Source organism: Cricetulus griseus, chromosome 5 (assembly GCF_003668045.3).
Source record: "Cricetulus griseus strain 17A/GY chromosome 5, alternate assembly CriGri-PICRH-1.0, whole genome shotgun sequence".
In the NCBI taxonomy this organism is placed as follows: Eukaryota; Metazoa; Chordata; class Mammalia; order Rodentia; family Cricetidae; genus Cricetulus; species Cricetulus griseus.
In genome coordinates, this window is record NC_048598.1 from 183,460,924 (window position 1) to 183,481,252 (window position 20,329).

General features: G+C 47.6%; 1 protein-coding gene across 7 annotated transcripts in view; it reads right to left on the reverse strand.

Annotated features, from left to right (window-relative positions):
* The window catches only part of Ppp2r5c (protein phosphatase 2 regulatory subunit B'gamma), a 128,675-nt gene that overhangs the window by 25,512 nt on the left and 82,834 nt on the right, over positions 1 to 20,329 (reverse strand). For all 7 annotated transcript variants that reach the window (XM_027416587.2, XM_027416588.2, XM_027416590.2 and 4 more), the window contains 5 exons: positions 9,175 to 9,285; positions 7,768 to 7,860; positions 7,557 to 7,687; positions 2,602 to 2,661; positions 835 to 943 (listed from right to left, as the gene is read on the reverse strand). In XM_027416587.2, the coding sequence (XP_027272388.1) occupies positions 835 to 943; positions 2,602 to 2,661; positions 7,557 to 7,687; positions 7,768 to 7,860; positions 9,175 to 9,285 (504 nt within the window). The remainder of the gene's footprint in view (positions 1 to 834; positions 944 to 2,601; positions 2,662 to 7,556; positions 7,688 to 7,767; positions 7,861 to 9,174; positions 9,286 to 20,329) is intronic.

A 20,329-nucleotide genomic window follows, 5' to 3' on the forward strand; every position in this document is an offset into this window, starting at 1 on the left:
CTCTTCTTTTCTCTTTGAGGCAGTTTTTTATATGTAGCCCAAGGTTGCTGCAAGCCTCCTGCCTCAGCCTTATAGGTGTGCACCACCACAGTCAGCTTTATTACTTGTGTTCAACAATGAGCATGGCAACAAGCTAACTGGACCTGCTGACACTCGATACTTAACAGAAAACAAGTGGCTATTTCCTGGGAAGCCAATGCTATTAGAGTCGACAAAATAAATGTCCTTTTTGTAATGTGTCCCATGCCACCCATTTCCAAGGAGCTCTCAAGAATGGAATGCCTATTTTATTTATAATTTTTAGACAAGGTCTTGTTAAATACAGCCCAGGGGCTATTCTAGCTAGGCAGCTTGCTCCTAGGATTCTGCCTCTACCTTCTGAGGTTGGGTACACAGCCGTCTACCATGTCTGTTTTTGTTTTTTGTTTTTTTTTAAATTTATTTATTTTTATTTCATGTGCATTGGTGTTTTGCAACAGGTGTCAGGTCCCCTGGAACTGGAATTGAAGACAGTTGTGAGCTGCCATGTGGATGCTAGGAATTGAACCCAGGTCCTCTGGAAGAGCAGCCAGTGCTCTGAACCCCTGAGCCATCTCTCCAGCAGCCTACCACATCTTATCTGCCATTTATGAGAGTTCTGGGGATGTCAACTCTGGTCCTCACACTTGAAGACAAGCATTTATACGACTAAACCACCTCCCGACCCCTCTCCCAAATTCCTTGAAAAGGACTCTCCATTTTCACTGCAGTACAGTGATATGGGAAAGGGACCACACCCACAAACGTCTGGACCACTCACTGAAGAGGTGTGCAGCTGTGCTCAGGTGGCCTTACCTGGGGATGGTAGACACTCAGGGATTTCACTTTGTGCAAGGGCAGCAACACCTTTAACAGGAAAATCTTGTGCTCTTCCTTCAGTGGTAAGGCAAATCCATTTATTATACTGTGAAGAGAGAACTCAGTTTGAGTACCTATGTACTCCAGATTACAGTCAGATACCCTGCTCTTCCAGCTTTTGTTTCCAGCATGAAAAGCCAATGGGCGGGCAAAATATTTATTTCAGAATAAAGAGGATATTGGTAGGAACAACAACTACAACAAAGAGGCCTCCAGGAGCATAGCTATTTTCATCTTTTTTTTTTTTTTTTTAATTGGGGCACAAGTCATAGCACAGGGGGAAGAAAATGACTGGGGACTAAACAGCTGTGGGGTGGGGGTTCAGGCTCCAGGTCTCCCCACCCAGCACTTTCCTTTGAGACTCCTACATTATCCTGTGTTAACTGGGGTGTGCCCCCCATCTCGTGTGCAGACAGGTTGTTGTTTATTCTATAGGAAAGGCATGCCCAAGAAGGACCTCCAAACTGAACATTAACTGGCTTATCTATGTGGTTTCAAGATTAGGCAAACTGAACAAACGCTTCTCAGAGCTAGTGTCAGAGCTTGGTAACTTGGTAACTTGGTAACTTGGTCCTCTGGGAGTCATGCTCCCACTGTACCCATCAAGGGTGGCCAGCACATCTATCTGTAGGGGGATACTGGGTAAACCTGGTGTTGGAGGAAGGGTCCAAAAGACAGTGTGGTGAGATTTACACTTAACACAGTTCATACCTCTCCTGATACATGGCAGGGGGCAACACTGGGAGAAAACTGACCTTTGCTCCCATTCCACAGAAGGAACTTGCCTGAGGTCACATGACTGGAAAGAGGCACCCTTAGCCATAATAAGTAAGCCATGTTGTGATGACAGACCATCCTAAGTCCAGCCATTTTCAAATCACATCTAAAGCAGCAACTTGAGAGGGACCAGACCCACCAGACAACAGTCTCTCTCTCTCTCTCTCTCTCTCTCTCTCTCTCTCTCTCTCTCTCTCTCTCCTCTCTCTCTCTCTCTCTCTCTCTCTCTCTGTGTGTGTGTGTGTGTGTGTGTGTGTGTATTGGGGCAGGGCACAAAGACAGCAGGTTCAGAGGCTGTAGGGAACCACCAGATTCTATATATACCGGGTGTCTTCACCTTAGAGCAACTCAGAACTTTAAGCTGTTAGCAATGCTCATGGATTCCCCTCAAGGCACGGGAGACAGCACTGTCCAGTGCTTAGCTCCAAGAAAATCTTTTGGGAAACAGTAGGTCAGGGAATCTTATATTGTAACTATAGGCCATTAAAAAAAAAAGTAAAAACTTTACTCAGAGTAAGATGATAAAAAATTGAATTATACATATGAAAAAGTCAACAGATAGAAACAACTTAAAATGTTAGCATTTACTCACTACCTTACATATATCATCTATTCTTCAAATAAGCTTGTAATATCAACCTTCTTCCATGACTATTTTTAACACTACTCGAGGGGAAAAAATTAAAATTCCACAGTTTCCATAGTAATGGATTGAGGTGTGTGAAGCGTGCTCTGCCTATGAAGCCACAAGAATGGAAGTGAGTTGTTGTTTGCGCACTCTATGAGGCCACCAACGTCCTTCTCCTTAGGTGAAACTCTATTTCCATCCTTTCTGGACCTGACTTAAAGCTCTGTGCTCTGGAGGGGTCAAAGCCAGTAAGTTAGATCATTCTGGTGTTAGCTCTACCTCCAGGGACAGGAACTTACCTTCCCAGTATTTCCAGTAATTCTGCTATGCCATTGTGGTGCTCTGTCTCATAAATAAACCTGGAACACACAGTATGCCATCAGCATTGGACCCTGAGTAAAAGCTGCAGACATCACAGCAATCTCAACAAGGAAACAAAGGCTGCAGGAGGAGCCGAGGAGCCTGCAGCTCTGTGCTGCACCGACACCTTTCGGGGATATGCTCAGGTGTCTGCAGAGCCCGCAGAGCCCCGAAAGCCTGCGATGGAGATAGCTCAAGTGGCTGCCAACATTTTATCCTGAAAAATTCAAGTATCCAGGAAAGTGAAGAAATTTCACAGCCAACACCTGTGTTTAAGCAGCAGGTTCAGCCAATGGTGGTTTGCACTGTAGTTTGCCTGTGTTCATGTCTATTGAGCCTTCCAGCCTGTCCTGCTAATTCACCTGCAGCTTCTCAATATAAGGTGGCATCTTACTCAGTTTTAAAGCCTCCAACAGCTGGGCGGTGGTGGCGCACGCCTTTAATGCCAGCCCTTGGGAGGCAGAGGCAGGCGGATCTCTGAGAGTTGGATGGAGGCCAGCCTGGTGCACAGAGTTCCAGGACAGCCTCCAAAACAATAAAGAGAAACCCTGTCTCGAAAAACCAAAACAAACAAACAAACAAATAATAAAGCCTCCAATCTCTAGCGCACTCCCTGCTGTGGCCAGAGCGCCTGCCTCTGTGAACACCCATGTGGCCTCCTCCCTCTGAACACCGCCCCTGCTTCTCAACACCAGCGGCAAGTGTAGCCCACTCCTCTTCCTCTGAGCACTCTCTGACACAGGCCCCTAGGGAGCTCTGGGAATGACTCTCTGTGCCTGCTTGTCTCCCTCCAGACGGAGACAAGGACTTCCTGTGGACGTGTTCCTGGTGCTAGGACCAAGCCTGTCATCTGTGCCCTGCTTAAACATGTCTGGTGAGTGAACTGGGGACAAGAACAGGGGACAGGGGAATGTCCACCCCAGAGGCGTCCCATGGAAACTGAACCCCAGCCACTTGGCTGCTGGTGGTCTACAGCAGCAGGGTAGTGCATTTAGGGCATGGGCTGTGGAAGTGGCCCCTGCCCATCACAGGGAGCGCCTCCCTCAGAAGCTGCTTAGTAAGTTTCTGGCCCAAATCGGTCAGTGTCCTGAGACAAACTGACTAGTGTTCCTAAGGTACAGAAGTAAGTATCCAGACTCGAGGAGTCTGAGGAACAGGCATTTCTGCATTCTCAAATGGCCAGGCCTCCCTCATGGCTCTTATTTGTACTAAGCCCCAAGACAGGTACTGCCAGATCCATCAAGGAGGGGCATGCAGAGGGGAGAGAACAGGGTCTGTGACCCCAGGCAAGACAGGATGGTGGGCAGCCAGACACAGAAACATGGAGACGTGCTTGGTGGCAGTCTGAAAGTATGGCTGTGAGGGCACTGGCAGAGGACACAAGAATGCCACACACACCCGCTTCCTGCTGACCTCTTCCTCCCGCTGCACTAGAGCACAGAGCAGTCTGCAGGTGTCAGTGCAGGAAGTGGGTTCCTCTAGCTACACGGATTTCACCTGCGGTTATAACTCTGTAGCTGATGCTGCTCCCTTGCACACAGCTCACAGTGACCCGTGGCCTTGCTTTTCAGCCTTCCTGTGCATCATGGGAAGACGGTGGCTGCTGTAAGCCATGTGGCTTTCCACATTAGTATCATTTTAGGAGAGCCTCTTAGTCTAAGCACTTGTACCTGACTGTGTAAGAGAGAGAAGAGGGGACTAGCTCCCAGAGAAGACAGTCTGGGTAACGGAGCAGACCAAAGAGCAAGCTGGAGAGCTCCTCACTCTTCAGCAAAACCCCAGATGGATCTGAACCCAGGCTGGAACTGCTGCTCAGAGTCGTCTCCCATTGGATATGTCCTGCTCCTTGGACAAAGAGCGGGATCTGCTTCCCTTCCTGTGGAGCTGAACTACCCTGTGGCACTAATGTGGGGCTAATCCCCTGAGGAGACTGGCAGCTTCTCCTGACTGCCATCGAGTCATAAGAGGTTGCACTGAGGCCGGAAGAGGCAGCTCATGTCTGTAATTCCAACACTGGGGAGGTGGAGGCAGGAGTATTAGTGTCAGTTCAAGGTCAGCCAGGCAACAAAAAATAAAATAAAATACAAAAGTAAATCAGAAGGCTCTAAGCATGACCAGAGAGGCCCTGTGGACGGCGATGCACAGCAGTGAGAAGCCACCCGGGATGTCAGCACGGGCAGCATGGCAGTTCTGCTGAGACCAGGTCAAGGACAGAACCGGGAGGAGTAACAGGCGGTGATCTGAGGCATGGCACTGGGTGGGACAGCAAGAGAAGGCCTGGATGCTCTGCTGGCCTGGCTAGTCTCCAGGGAACCGCTTGCTAAAACCAGAGTTGGGGTCCCTGTTTGCTTACACTAACAAACCGACCCCCTGAGAAATCACGGGCAGGAATCTTAGCTTTCAGTTAGGTTGAACCAAATTGTTTAAAGCTGCATTTTCTTACAGGATACAGGTACGGATTGAGAATCCCTTACCCGGAATGCTCCGGACCAGCAGTCTGCAATGTCAGGGGTCATTCAGAGTCACATCTGCATATGTATGAGATATGTCTTGGGATATGACTCAAGCTGAAACCAAAAATTCAATTACTCTATTCAATTACTCTTTACACAGATTTGGAGGGTAATGCTATGTAATATTTTTAGGTTGGAGACAGGCTCTCTTTATGCTGTCCAAGCTGGTTCAAATGATCCTTCTGCCTCAACCTCCTGAGCAGCTGGGACTGCAGGCATGAGCTACCATACCTTGTCATTCCTGCATTTTAACTATGACCAGTCACACGTGTCATGCATGTAATTTTCCACTGTGGCATCACGTTAGTGCTCAAAATATTCATATTTTTTCTTTTTCTTTTCTTTTCTTTTTTTTTTTTTTTTTTTTGAGATGGCTCAGCTGTTGAAGGCAAGGCTCACAACTAAAAATATTCAAACTTTTAAGTGTGTGGATTTCTGGGTCAGGATATTGAACGTGCACAGTCCTGTGCTTCCATGATCTGGGAGACTGACTTCCTTTCTGATTCTCTCCACATGAAATGATGACAAAAGATCCAAGCCAATTAGGGATTCTAAGTAATAGGCTTGCTTTTGAACACACACATAAAGACAAGTACAGAAAAGAACAGAAGTACAGAAGTGAACTATGTGATGTACTCTGAATAAACATCTGAGTGCCCCATGATCAAGGTAAGCTCTCCACAGTAGGAGGCATCTCCACTTCCGCACTGCAGGTGTTCAACAGATTTGGGGTTCTGCTGTCTGATCAAAACCACTAGTCCTGGGGAAACAAAACACTACAGCCAAGCCAATTTCAGAGCTAAGAGACTGGAACTGAAGTTGTACCCACTCTGTGCAGAGAGTGACATCAGCTAAGTAATGTTCTCATGATGAGCGCAGCTCCAAGAAGTGGACAGCAGAGGCTGAACATACAGGGGCTGACATCATTCCCCGACTGCAGTCAGCAAGTCAGGGCTGGGCCAGGCTCCACTGCAGAGACATTGTATAGTATGAGGGACCTGGATGGGGCTCCAAGGGAAGCCACACAGCCAGTGAGGGCTCCAATATCACACTGTGCCATCGGGCAAAGGATTCAACTGCAAGGACACACCGGGCCAAGGAGGACCAGGAGGGCCACAAAGGCTGCTCAGTCTCACTGTCTCAGCTCCCTTTTCCTGACCACTTTCAGTCACTGTGGGGAAGGAAGGACCAGGTAGGCATAAGCAGACCCTGGCCCCAGAGCTAGACTGTGTGAAACATTTACTTTATATCAGATGGATATCACACTGTTGCCATCACTGCTAAGATTTGTTATTTTTAGGCTTCCCTGGAATCAGATACCTGAGAGTAGGAAGCCAACCCAAGAAGCCAACAATTACAAGATAACCTTACTAAGCTTCCAGGTCCTAGTAAGAAAGAGCTACACAGACTAGGCTGGGCACAGTGACACACACCCTTCATTCCAGCGGAAGCAGGTTATAGGCTAGCCAGGGCTACAGAGTGGGAACGTCCCATAAAAGAGCTACACAGACTCTTCCACCAGCACCCACTCTGTATCACTGTGTGCTGCACACAAAGCTGGTGCCACTGAGGCCGCTCCTGGGGAGGAGCCATGTCAGCTCAGGTTGATTTCCTGGGGAAGCAGGTTTAAGGGCTCAAATCAAGGCAGGGCAGGCAGCAGCCATGGTATGAACCATCAGGACCTCTATGCAGATGAGGCTGGCCTGAGCTACGGTAATCTTTCTGCCTCAGTCTCCCAAACCCTGGGATTACAGGCATGTACCTTCATGCTCACCTGGGATGCTAAACGGTAAGAATCATGAGGCATGGTCACAGATGAGACAAGGGTGGGGGTGAGACATCAGGGGTCACAGCCATCAACATACTTGAAGGGTCTGGTATGTCCTTTCTGAGATGGAGGCTGACAGGACAGCCTTGGGTACATAGGAAAGCTGTTCTGCTCTGTCTGCTGCCAGGGCTCTCCTCTCTCTGCTTGCTGGCCCTCAAACTGTTCACTTAATTCACAAATCTTCCCTGGCAAAGGCTGACCACTTCCTTCCTGTCTTCCTGTGACTGAGCAGGAATAACAAGGTAACAAGCAGGTGAAGAGGACAGAGTCAACTCAGCCAAACTCAGGGCAACTGGACAATTCTATAGGAACTGAAGCAAGGGCAGTGGTGCGTGTGGTAAGGCACTGGGGAGGAGAACAAGAGTGGACAAAAGGAAGCGAGCAGTCAAAACGGCACAGGGAATTACGGAGGGGTGAGGTCCAGTGTGCTGGTGTGGTGGGGTCAGGTGCACATGACTAATGCATTGCTCAGACCGCCCGCCCCCCCCACCCCCCCACCCCTGTCTTAGCCGTGATAGCGTCGAGGGTGGGTCGCAACCACATGGGAACTTACCTATAAAATATATTATTTATCTGTTTCCTGATGTAAGCACGCAGACCTAGGAACTTCCCATAGATTCTGTGAAGGGTAGTTTTTAGAAAATCTCTTTCCCGAGGATCCTCGCTGTCAAAGAGCTCTAGAAGCTTTAAGAAAAACACAGCACTTAGTGACAGTGACCATCCTGTACTCAAGGCTGCTGAGGAACACCTAGCTGGAAACTTACCTGTAATACAAACTTCTGATCAATATATTTCTTTGCTATATTGGGCTGGAAATCTGGAGACTCTAAAAATCTTAAGAAAAATTCATAAACAAGCTAGGAGGAAAAAAAAACAATGAGTCAAATTACATAGTACTTCATTAGGTTGATTAAGAACACGTCACAGTCTTTATTTGCTTGAAAATAAAGACTTAGGGAACACACATGCATTCAAAATTAATGCTGAAGTGTGTGGCTTAGCATAATTATAACTGCAGATGGAATTCTTTTATTTATCGAGAACCACAGACGTTCACTTAAACGGTGCACAGTGCTTTTTTTCTAGGGCGCTCAGCTGCTACACCAGGGACCATGACCAAGCTTGGGGGTGGGGTCTGCAGTTTACCATCTACATGTGTCACAGAGTTCTAAGTGGACAACAACTACAGGGTGGCCTGGGAGAGGAACACGGAAACACAGCCATTGTGGTTCCCTTTGTAAATAAACATAGCACAGTTGGTTGGACAGCATGGATGGTCTGTTATAAGCCGTGTGGGAGCCAGTTGCCTTGAGGGCGGAACATCTGGCTCCTTCCTTCTAAGGACATAGGTAAATGCCCTGCTTGTGCTGGCCACATAACCAGTCAACCTTGCACCGTACAGGCATACTGGCAAGTGTCACCTGTCAGCAAGGAGGCCGGATACACAGGGCATAAGTTAAACCCACGCCCTGAAAACTGCAAGTACACCCGGGAAATGCTCTAAACCTGTGCTGGCTGGTTTTATGTCAGCTTGACACAAGCCAAAGTCATCTAAGAGGAGGGAACCTCGATTGAGAACATGTCTTCTCAAGCCTGTAGAGCATTTTCCTAATTAGTGATTGATGAGGATGAGCGCAGCCCATTGTGGGCGGGGCCACCTCTGGGCTGGTGTCCTGGGTTCTATAAGAAAGCAGGCTGAGCAAGCCATGAGGAGCAAGCGCCCCTCCATGGCTTCTGCATCGGCTTCTGCCTCCAGGTTCCTACACTGTCTTGGGTTCCTATCCTGATGTGCTTTGATGATGAATAGTGACGTAGAAGCCTAAGCCAAGTGAACCCTTTCCTCCCCAAGTTGCTTTGGTCATGATGTTTCATCCCAGCAACAGCAATCCTAACTGGGACAAAACCCAAACTCAGTGTTATTAGTGAAGCTAGTTCCGTCACTGAGAACAGAGAAATAGGCCTACAAGTCGGTATCCTATGTAATGGGTTTGCATAAGTTCAGTCAATCAACCAACCAACCAACCAACCAATCTCTTCCTCTTCTCCCCGCTCTCTGCTCTGGTAAAAAGAGATCTGTTTAGATCAGAAGCCCATTGGTCAACAGCTACAGAGAGGCCCTGGGCCACCACCCACATGGCATACACCATCTTATCCCGTGCCAAGCCCAGTACCTGCAGATGAGGCCAGGCTGCTTCTAACGTTGGTTCATCTTCTTCTGGGTCAAATTCTGCTCCCGTGGGATTGGAGGAGGGTGGCAAGGTTCGAAACATGTTAACTGCAAACTAAAACCCACAGATTCCATGATCACAACCAGGATACTTATGTATTACCAAGAACATTCCAGAAACACTAAATAATCCTAGTGATGGATGCTTCCCATTCTAAACCGTTCTTTTTTCTCAAAATTCAGAGGAGGTGTGGGTCTCCAGAGGAGACAGGGTCAACCCTGCAGCTTGAAACAGACCCTTCTGGGCATGGGACCACCAGACTGACTGCTACAGTCACCTGTCAAAGACAGCTGACCCCAGTAGATGCTAAGAGGTTAGCAGTGACTTAAGAGACTGTGACATCCAGTGAGTGGCAAGCAAAAAAGCTAGAAAGGAGAAGATGACAAAGACCACAGAAAAGAAACAAGAACACCAAGAAAACAGCAAAGGCTACATTGCACAGGGCTGGGCCCGTGACAACCATGGGAACATACGACACACGAGCAACTTCTGGGGAAGCTGGAGATCACTTCTGAGATAGGACTGAGACAGTGTGTCTGGGGGCTGGCTGAGCAGAGCCCTTGGTCTGTCTCAACCTCCAGGGAACACTTTATTGGCCAATGACAGAAACAGCCAAGTTTAGTTTTTCTAAGTCATTGACTTGCAAGGGTGTGTTTGCTTGTTTTTTTTGTTTTGTATTAAGTTTAAATAGGACCTATTATCTTGTAACAACTATGAACCCACCAAGTGCCAGTCACAGTTCTGGTATCTGGAAACTGGCTTATAGGTGATCAGAAAGTCCTTGCCCCATCGGGAGGCAGAGGCAGGCAGATCTCTGTGAGTTCAGGGCCAGCCTGGTCTAGAAAGCAGTTCCAGGACAGCTGGAGTTGTTAACACAGAGAAACCCTGTCTGGGGGTGGGGGACGTCCTTGCCCCACATTGTCAAATCCAAACCCAAATCTCTGACATAAAGGCAAAGGCCAGCTCTGGGGAAATCCCGGGGAGGTCGGCAGTTCAGAGGCCTGGTCTAGCCAAGTAAACGAACGCTTGATCCTTCCCTGTTCTTCCTTCTTTTTAAAGGTTTGTTTTCATCGTATGTGTCTGGTGTTTTGCCTACATGCCTGTTATATGTACTGGGTGCCCTAGAACTGAAGTTATAGATGGCTGCAAGCCATTATGTGGGTGCTGGGAACTCATCTTCTGCAAGAACAGCCAGTGCATTTAACAACTAAGCTACTCTCAGCTCTGCTCTTTGTTTTCTTTATCCACTCTGTATTCTGGGTTGGACTGGAACTCAAGATGTAGCCCAGGATAGCTCCAAGATTGAAATCCTTCTGGCTTGGCTTCCTGAGAGTCAGGGTTATAGGAATATGTCACCACCACCAGCTACTTCTTTCTTTACTGTCACTAATACCCGGCTTGCAACGTGGACATTTCTTCTGATGTCACCAGCAATAAAAGCTGGTGTAGGAGTGTAGTTTCTATGTAGTTTCTATGAAGGTAAGGAGGCAGTGAAGGAATGCAAGGAAGAAAACAAGGCTGGAATCCAGAAACAATGTGAACCGTGAGAGGAAGAAAGGTCTAGATGCTGAACTCCAGTGCCCACATGGAGTATGAGTGTCGACTTCTGGCTTCTGGAGGGTGGAGTCCTCTATGATCCAGGAAATATGCACAGGGCCCTATGATACCTCCAAACAATGGATGATATACGCAAGAGGCCATTTCTCAGAAGATGGGGGATCGGGACAGGGAGGGCTTCCTGAGGTAACACACTTCTGAAGCTCAAGGGTGGGATAAGAAGATGGGATGAGCCCAGTCACACACAGCCTCCCAGGGCCTACCCAACAGTGACAGGACTGACCCTGCCATCACCAGTTGACTCCCCGGGCTCCCTGTACCTTTCCAGGCTGTTAATGTATTAGGAGAAGAAAATTAGAATTGAGTCCTTTGCCTAGAATGACTGTCCCCTTTCTCCTCAGATGGAGAGGAAGGAGCTAAGGGGCCTTCAAAAATGGGAGACTGGCACTTTGCTCTCTGGTAGGTATATAAGCTGCAGGCTCAGGCAGGAACCAACTCAGGAGCAGAGTAGGGTATGTGCCAGCATATGCAGAGCCAACTGGGGATTCAGAAGAGGACCTTGGTGATGCTCAACACTGTCCCAGGTATGGACACAGCACATAGGAAGGAACAAGACACTGGTGGAGGCTACAGGCAGTGATGGGGCTCAGAGAGAGTGACAAGGGGCCCCATGGTAAGTCATTCACAGGTTATCCCCAGGAGATCACATCCTATAACCAAAGGTGACACAGTTATGTAACCTGCTCCAGGAGTATTTAGGAGTAGACTGTGTGAAGTCACAGATCACAATGAAAGGCAACAGCTTCTGTTATTGGGCTCTGTCATCCAAGGAGTTCTCGCGTAAGAAAACCTGGCACCTGGAGCTCCTAGTCACCTTCTTACTGCACCATGATACACCAACAATGCTCTTCCTCAGAAAAGGTCAGTGAGACTCTAATGCTCAGTGGGGTCAGGAACAGAGGTAAACAAACACAGAATGTGATACCCCAGTTTATACTTGGGTTTCTAATCTGGTAGCATTTTTTAATATAAAAACTTCAGGCGCTGGATTTGAGAAAGGACACAGGTTGAGAAGAGCAGAGTTGCTGATGTCGCCTCCATGCTCCTGGGACCAGTGGTGTTCCGAGCAATGGTGCCAGGGCAGACAGGCTCAGCAACATCATTCTTGACAGGGATGGAGGGTCAGGAGCCTGAGGTATTGTGTAGAGCCAATACCTGCCAACTTGTCATGACCTTGTAAACGGAATGTGTGTGTGTGTGTGTGTGTGTGTGTGTGTGTGTGTGTGTGTGTGTGTGTGTGTGTGTGTGTGTGTTTTGTTTTTTGAGACAGGGTTTCTCTGCGTAACAGCCCCTGGCTGTCCTGGAACTCACTCTGTAGACCAGGCTGGTCTGGAACTCAGAGATCTGCCTGCCTCTGCCTCCCGAGTGCTGGGATTAAAGGTGTGCGCTGCCACCACTGCCCAGCTAAAAGAATATTCTGACAGTTCAGCAACCCTATGCAGCCCTCTATATCTATATTAGTCACTACCAGTCGGAAGATTAATGAACATTTAGCTGTGATATGAAGGGACCGTCCCAACAGAACAATGACTTTCATTCTAGAGACACCAGGAAATATAGTTTTCATTTCTCAGCTCTTTGGTTTCTGTTTATAACCAGCAAGAGCTCCTGGTCCCTCAGTCTTAGTGAACATGATTTCTATTGGGAAAGCCAAAAACCAAAAGATGGCTACTTCCAAACTCTCTTCCTCCCATAGACAGCAATGGAATACTAGGTTCTAAAAGCCACGCTTCAAAGGGACACATTTCTGAGAAGTTTGTTAAGCTGTCATTTGTTTGTATTCAACATAGCTGTAAAACAGAGGCCCAGACTGACATCACAGCTGGGCCACAAGGACACAAAAGCCAAAATAAAAAACTAAGAGCAGCCAACAACTGAATAGATGGAAAGATGTTATACACACAGACATGAGGACACACAGCACTGAGTTACTGCTCTGGCGCCTTCATAGAGAAAGCACAGAAAATGCAGTGTGGTGTGGAACCTTCCTCACCCGAGGCAACCATGTCCTCCTACAGGGGGAACCTGTAATGGAGTAATTTACAATCTCTGCTGTGTGACATCAGGTGTGTTCTCAGTCACTCTCCACCTTCTTTTTTGAGACCGTCTCTCACTGAGCCTGGAGCTCTTAGCCTGGTATATACTGGCTGGTCAGTGAGCTCCCAGGATCCATCTACTTCCCAGTATGGGGATTATGGGTGCACAATATTGCCAGGGATCAGAACTCAGCCCACCCCCAGAACATCAGCAAGAGTCATAAATTCAGGGCCATTCTTGGCTATGGAGTTAGCCTGTGCTACAGGAGATCCTATTTCAAACAAACCAAAACAGAAAGCCAAAGCAAGTGTGTGCTGAGTGTGTACCTGCTTGGCAGAGGACATCTATCAACACACGGGCCCTGGATTCCATCCCCGGCACCACAAGAAAGCAGAGCATAACGACAGTGGATCAAGAAACAACCACATCTTAAGTTATTTACCATGGGCCAAAAGTTAGTTCTAAGCAATACTCCCGAATGCTCTATGCTCACAAATTTCAACACACACACACACAAAGCTGAAAGTGTGGTCTACTGAGTGGCCACACCTAGATTCTACCGTCGTCATTCTAACACCTTTGCTTTGTCTAACAGACTGATGTTGGGATAAATCTGAGGGAGCTCAGGAAGGCTTCAGGAATGTTCGATCAGTGCATTCTACCTCCCACACAATGTCAGACACTTCCACTCCCCAGTCACTGCCACGACACCCCCTATATACAAGGTGATGCAGAGGCACAGAACTGTCACTTTATGTAACCGCCTTTAGTCCTACATCCTTGTGCTCACCACCGGGTCTGCTGGGGGACATTAACTAAGTGTCATAAGGGTTAGGGTTTACTCTGCTGTCCCAAAGACCAAAAATACTGGGTAAAAATATATGAAAGTACATTCTTCTGCTCTCAGGAGATGGGGGCAGATGAGGAGAGCCCTGTAATGGCCACCAGGCCACTGCCAGGCTGCAGAGTACAGAAAACCCAGCTGGAGCTCAGCAGTCAGGCAGCAGAGGTCAGAGGAGGGAGCTGCCCAGAGATTTGCAACTAGAAAAGGTTCTGTCATCGATTAGCACAACACCATGAGACAATCTGATGTGAGGAAACTATCAGAGGCCATGGAAGACACAAGAGAATTACAGAGGGCCCAGAACAGTTGGCCCTTTCCTGGTGGGTGCCATGTCCTTGGATTCAGCCAACCAAGGCTCAAAAATATTTGGCAATAAAACACTGCATATCTGTTGAACATGTAGGCTTCTTCTTATAGTCACCACCTAAACCATACAGTGTAACAACTCATCACACAGCATTTGCACTGTACTAGGTGTTAAGTATTTGCAGATGATTTAAAGCAGGAGGTAACTCAACGTGGACAGGAAGACAGTTATGCAGACACGATGGATGCCCCTCTTATAAAGCACCTGAGCACCCCCAGGTGTGCAAATCCCCTTGGATGTTAAGAGTTGACTGTACTAGGAGAGGTTGGGAAGACCGGCTGCTTTAATCAAGCAAACTAGGAAAATTCACAACCCATGGAGCCTTTGATTCAACACAGAAAAAGCCTTGCATTGGCGATGGAAAGTTGCTAGCCCTGGGCTAGCATGGCTCAGGGCCTGCCTAATGCATCTTAAAAACAAGGATCAACGGGTTGTAGTGGCGCACGCCTTTAATCCCAGATTAAAGGCAGAGGCAGGTGGATCTCAGCGAGTTGTAGGCCAATCTGGTCTACAAATTGAGCTCCAGGACAGTCAGGACTGTTACACAGAGAAACCTTGTCTCAAAACAAAACAAAACAAAACAAAACAAAAAACCAAACCAAATAACCTCACCCCCCAGGATCGAATTACTTCCATATTACTTAATTGCATCTCCAAGTATGTCTCAAAAACATTAAAAGAAAAATCCTAAATATACACAGCTCAGTGAGACAAAATCAACAATTGCACATAGCTAGAGATGAGCAGACAGGTGGAAAAGCAGGGGAATGCTATTTACACACAGAGAGAACAGGGCATTCATCTCAATAGACCTGACTGATGTGGGTACCAGCAACAAGGGTACTGAGGACATATTGTGTCCAAAGGGTGAGGTAGAGACATAGGAGCTTTAGACAAGATGCAAATCAAACCACCAGAGACGATGACCACAGTGGGGAGACCAGAGCTACTGGTGGGATTAACAGATGAGACACCACGGGAGAGACCAGAGCCTGAAGACAGAAAGCAATGATGACACAAGCAGGAAGCCTGGGAACAGCAGAAAGCAAAGAAACAGCACCAGTGAGCTCAGGACAGCTCCAAGAAGCCTAAGGTGACACTGGGATCAAACAGATGACAGTGTCTGAGCACAGCGTCCCAGAGACCAATGACAGAGCACAGTGGAGTCCAGAAACAGACTAACTGATACAGGCAACTGATGTACAGCAAGGTACAAAGCTGTTCTATGGAGACTGGCAGCTTCTCTAAGGATAGATAGAGCAGTTCAACGTCCACATGTTAAAAGAGCCTGCAGTCAACCGGGCCACAGACCTAAATGCAGAATGTAAACCAGTAGCAAACACGAGGAAAACCTTTCTGAGTTCCTCCCCATGACACCACAGTATCACCAATGAATGAGTCAGAACTGACTTCACCTACATGAAGAACAGAGTTCTTGGGTGCTAACATGTGTTGCCCCAGAATCCATTGCAATGTGCACCAAGTTCATGAACACCTGTATCCAAAGCTCATCTATTAGCACAATAGCTTACTGATGGTCAAAACTAGAAGCTACCCAGCAGCAGCATCTGGGGAAGGCGTAAGCAAGCTGGGCACTTACATAGTGAAGCAGTTACAGGAAACTACCAACTCACCCAACAAATGAATCTCAAACACTTGATTGGCAACAGAAACCAGACCCCAGTGGTCACATCAGGATGGGCCTGCTTCCCTGACATTCTGGCAAAGACCATGACACAGTCTATATAGAGACATGAGACTATCATACAGTTTCAGAAAGATACTTGCTAGGCCAGGAGCTCCTCCAATATTCCTGGCTCACCTCGACTCCCACCCCAGTCCTTTTAATCTCTTCACTGTGCTCCAAGCACAAAAGAAACACCCAGCAACTACGATGGCTTGAGGCTTGCTATGGAGACCAGGCTAGCCTAAAACTCATCATCTTCCTTCCTGCTCATGACTCTTGAGCACCGGGAGTGCAGGGTGAGACATCATGCCTGGCTATTACCTAACAACGCAGGAGCTTAAACATCTAGCTTTACAGAGATATAACTCACCAACAATTAACTATGCCCATCTGACACACTGGACATGTTCCTCACAGAGTGCCTTTGAGACCACCTATGACAAATAATGAACTCGTTCATCATCCCCCAAGGTTTCTTAACAGTCTTCTCAAAAAAAAAAAACAAAAAACAAAAACAAAAACAAAACAAAACAAAAACCATGTATTTCTTTTACTATTTAAAACCATCAAACAAGGAACAATTTCAAAGTTATAAGAGCAGATCTGTAAAAAAAATGCTGATCATTTCAAAGTGAGCTTGCCACTGTCATTCACTCCGTGCTACTGTAAGACTGGTAAAACAAAAGCGACGAAGCAAGAGGGGGCCGTGTGATTTAATGCTCACCCGAAGCAGGTTTTAAACTACACTGGAGACTTCACTGGAGACTTGTCCTAACCTTCCTAGCTGCTCTTTCCTTTCTCATGGCAGACTCTCCTCACCCTTACAAGGTCTCCTTTCCACAAGGTAACAGCAGAACAACAACAACAACAATAAAAGCAGAGAAGGGAGTCCAACTCAACCATCATGAGGCACAGGAGGTGAGCATCCTGGGGCACGGGTGTGAAGCATCACAGCTTTGTTCCAGCATATCCCGAGGAAAACCTATAAGCCAATGTGTGATCAAGCATGCCACAGTGACTAAACTAACCGGAAGAGCTCTAAAATAATGGGGTGAGCTCGTTTCCCTGGAAACCGACAGGGGTCCCACACAGGCAGGGCCACCACCAGGCTATGCAGATGCCTGCTTTTAGCTTTTTTTTTTTTAATTTGTGGATTTCTGATGATAGTAAACGGGGTACATAATCTTCACTAAAATGTTTTAAAATTATCAAAATGTATGGCAAAGGGAAATTTCCAAGGTCACACAATCCAAAGGCAAGCTTGCTAGCAGTTGGGACTGTACCCCCTCTATGTTTATTTTTAGAACCTACTTAAATAGGGAATCAATAACTCAGCCTCTGGTATGAGTGACACTTTGCTGTTTATTTCGTGACTCACTTTCTCTTTGCTATTTTGATTGCATCCTTATGAATTTACTTCTATGTCACAGACATAAAATGACACTTCACACCATGTGTTTTTAATATCCCAGTCACCACTTAACCTAATGGAGCAGACTTTCCATGAAATAGCATCACAGTTTAATGTTCTAAATGCAAATGGGCAACAGGAAAGTTGGGCTGTGGTATATTACAGTTTGGGAATGCTTGCCTGGCATATGTGAGGCTTTAGGTCCAATCCCCAGTACTGCAAAACCACAATACTCACACTAAACCAAACCCTAAAGCCACAAAACTTAAATCCATTTCAAGGCATCGGGGTTGGCTTGGTGGTTAAGAGCACTTGTCCTTTCGAAGGACCGGGGTTCAAGTCCCAGCACTGCATGGAGACAGCGCACCCCTTCCTTCCTCAGGCACAAGGCATGCAAGTGGCGCACAGACACATGCGCAGGCAAAACACATTTTTCTTTTAAAATTTGCTTCACAATGAGGGATGATGAGTTCGACATCTATCTATTCTATGTAGTCTCACAGGCACGCTGTGAGGAATGTCTACAAAAATATATTTATGAGGGATGGAGAGATGGCTCAGAGGTTAAGAGCACTGACTGCTTTTCCAGAGGTCCTGACTTCAATTCCCAGCACCCACACGGTGGCTCACAACCATCCGTTATGAGATCTGGTCTTCTGGTGTGCAGGCATACATGCAGGCAGAACACTGTATACATGATATATAAAACCTTAAAAAATATTTATGAATATAAAAATTAAAAAAAATTAGAAACAAGGCCCCAAACAGGGAAGATTATTTCAGTGTCACCTGGTAAATGCTCTGCAAAGCCTTGGAAAGACGGCTGCTTTCTGGCCCACAGAGTGGAGACAATGACTTGATGACAGTGGCTATCCATCTTTCCAACACTTCCCCTGCCATCATGTGGCACAAGACTGTGAGAGCCTTTTGTATGTGGGCACAAGAGGCCAACCTCGGGTGCCATTCCTCAGACGCTGTACCCTTTTTTGGCTGTTGTTTAAAGACAGAGTCTGTCACTGGCCTGGCACTCACCGCCTTGGTAGGCTTGCTGGTCACCAAGCTCCAGGGAGCCCTCGCTTGTCTTCGCCTCCCCAGCACTGCTGCTACAAGTCTAGTGTACCATGCCCAGCTTTTCTTTATCTTTCTTTTCTTTTCTTTTCTTTTTTTTTTTTTTTTAATTTTTCCTCTGTGGCTTTGGAGGCTGTCCTGGAACTAGCTCTTATAGACCAGGCTGGTCTCGAACTCACAGAGATCCTCCTGCCTCTGCCTCTGGAGTTCTGGGATCAAAGGCGTGCGCTACCACCGCCGGGCTGTGTTTTTGTTTTAAAACATGGGTTGTGGAAACTGAATTCAGGTCCAGTTTGCACTTTACTGATTTTTTTTCTCTCTGCAGTAATTTGCACTTAAGAGAAAATTAAGCTATCGGCCTAAAGTCACACAGTTGGTGGGAAGCATACATAGCACTCATGTCTATGAGTGGTCTGTCCTCATTTTTCTAGATCAAGTCGCCCCCGCCCCCAACTTCGCCATGTTGTTTGGTGAATCACGATCGATCGTTGTACTCACTCCTTGGTTACGGCTATGGATCAAAGGCAAGCAGGGGACATGGGGATCGGGCCAGTTGTCTGAGGGCTAGTCTTTCCTTGAGGACTGTAAGAGCCACCACCCTCTAAGGATGTCTAAGAGAATAAAGCTGCACACTGAGCATGGGACACGGGGCACAGAGAGAAAGTTGTCCCTGTCAGCCTGTGGACCAAGTGTGAGCTATCCTAGAATGTGCGGCAAACTCTTCTCTGACTACATGCAGTAATGAATTGAGCAGCTGAACCTAGAACTGGAGGTTGTACCCTGCTTAAGTCGGGATTCTGTGGGGTAGCTCCTCTCCCTAAACATCTCAAATCAAATCCACACCACATCTTGTTTCTACCCTAATACCACCCACACCTGCCCCTTTCTCTCAGCCCTCCCAGCCAAGTAGCTTACCCCACTACTTCTACCAGCCAGCGTCATCAGGTTCCAGGGATCCAGACTCTAGCCTCTTTTTGTGCCTCAGGCCTTCGGAACATTGTCTGCCAGAGCCAGTTCATCCCCCTGACAGTGGCAGTGGCGGTCTGGTTCCGTCTCTCAGAAAAGTCCAGACAGGCTCTGGGAGGGCCGAGACTCACGCACTACGCACGACCATTTTCAGAGGAAGCACCCCAAGGCAGCAGGGGGCTGGGGTGCATAGAGGTGCTGCATGTGTTTCCTGATTCAGTGAGTGCATCAAGCTGGTGATCCCACCACAGGTGGCTGGATAATCCTGGCACCCCTGTGCCATGAAGGCCGCTGAGCCAGCCAATCTAGCCCCTCAGTGGTCTAGCCTCTTCTGCCCTCTAGTTTTCCCTCCCCGCATCCAAGGCTTTGCAGAAAGCAGCATCACTGGGCTGCTTTATATTTCAGTGTTCAGGAGCTCAGCTTTTCCGTCCGGGATTTACAGTCAGCAGGGTTGCTTTATTTTTACATACACTAACACATTCAGGGCAGGCAGCAGTTCTAACTGTCCTGGGGCAGCAGCCTTGACCATAACAACAGAAGTGGGGCTGGGGTCCAGGCCCGCCAGACGCCCTTTCTATGCAGGGGCCACGGCGCCAGACTCCTTGTGTTGCCACAGAAGGAGCAGGTGCGCTTGGAGTGTTGGATGATCTCAATCTTGTCTATAGAAAGGAACCACGGCAGGCCCATATCTACCAACAATAACCTTGACCTTCTCACTGTCTTCAGCCATGTCACTGTGACTCGGGCCTGAGCCCACAAAGGAACCCAGAATTTCTGTCAAACAGGGGGCAGGTATATCTACAGCAACCTGGATGGCAGAGGAACAGAGTGCTGCAGGGCCTCCCTGGGGGTCTGCTTCCGCAGGGCCCAGGGTCATCCTGGAACCTGGACCTCTGATAAGCTCCCCACAGGTATGGAAGACATGGCCTCTGATGACAGCTACTCTGTAAGATAAGAGCTGTCATTAACCTTTTTGGAATCAGGATCCAGCTAAGCTCCCAAAAATTACCAGGGACCCCAAAGAGCATTTTATTCTATCTACTAGGGCCTGCTATGTGAGAAATTAGCCACAAGTTAGAATAGTAATTATGCCAAAATATA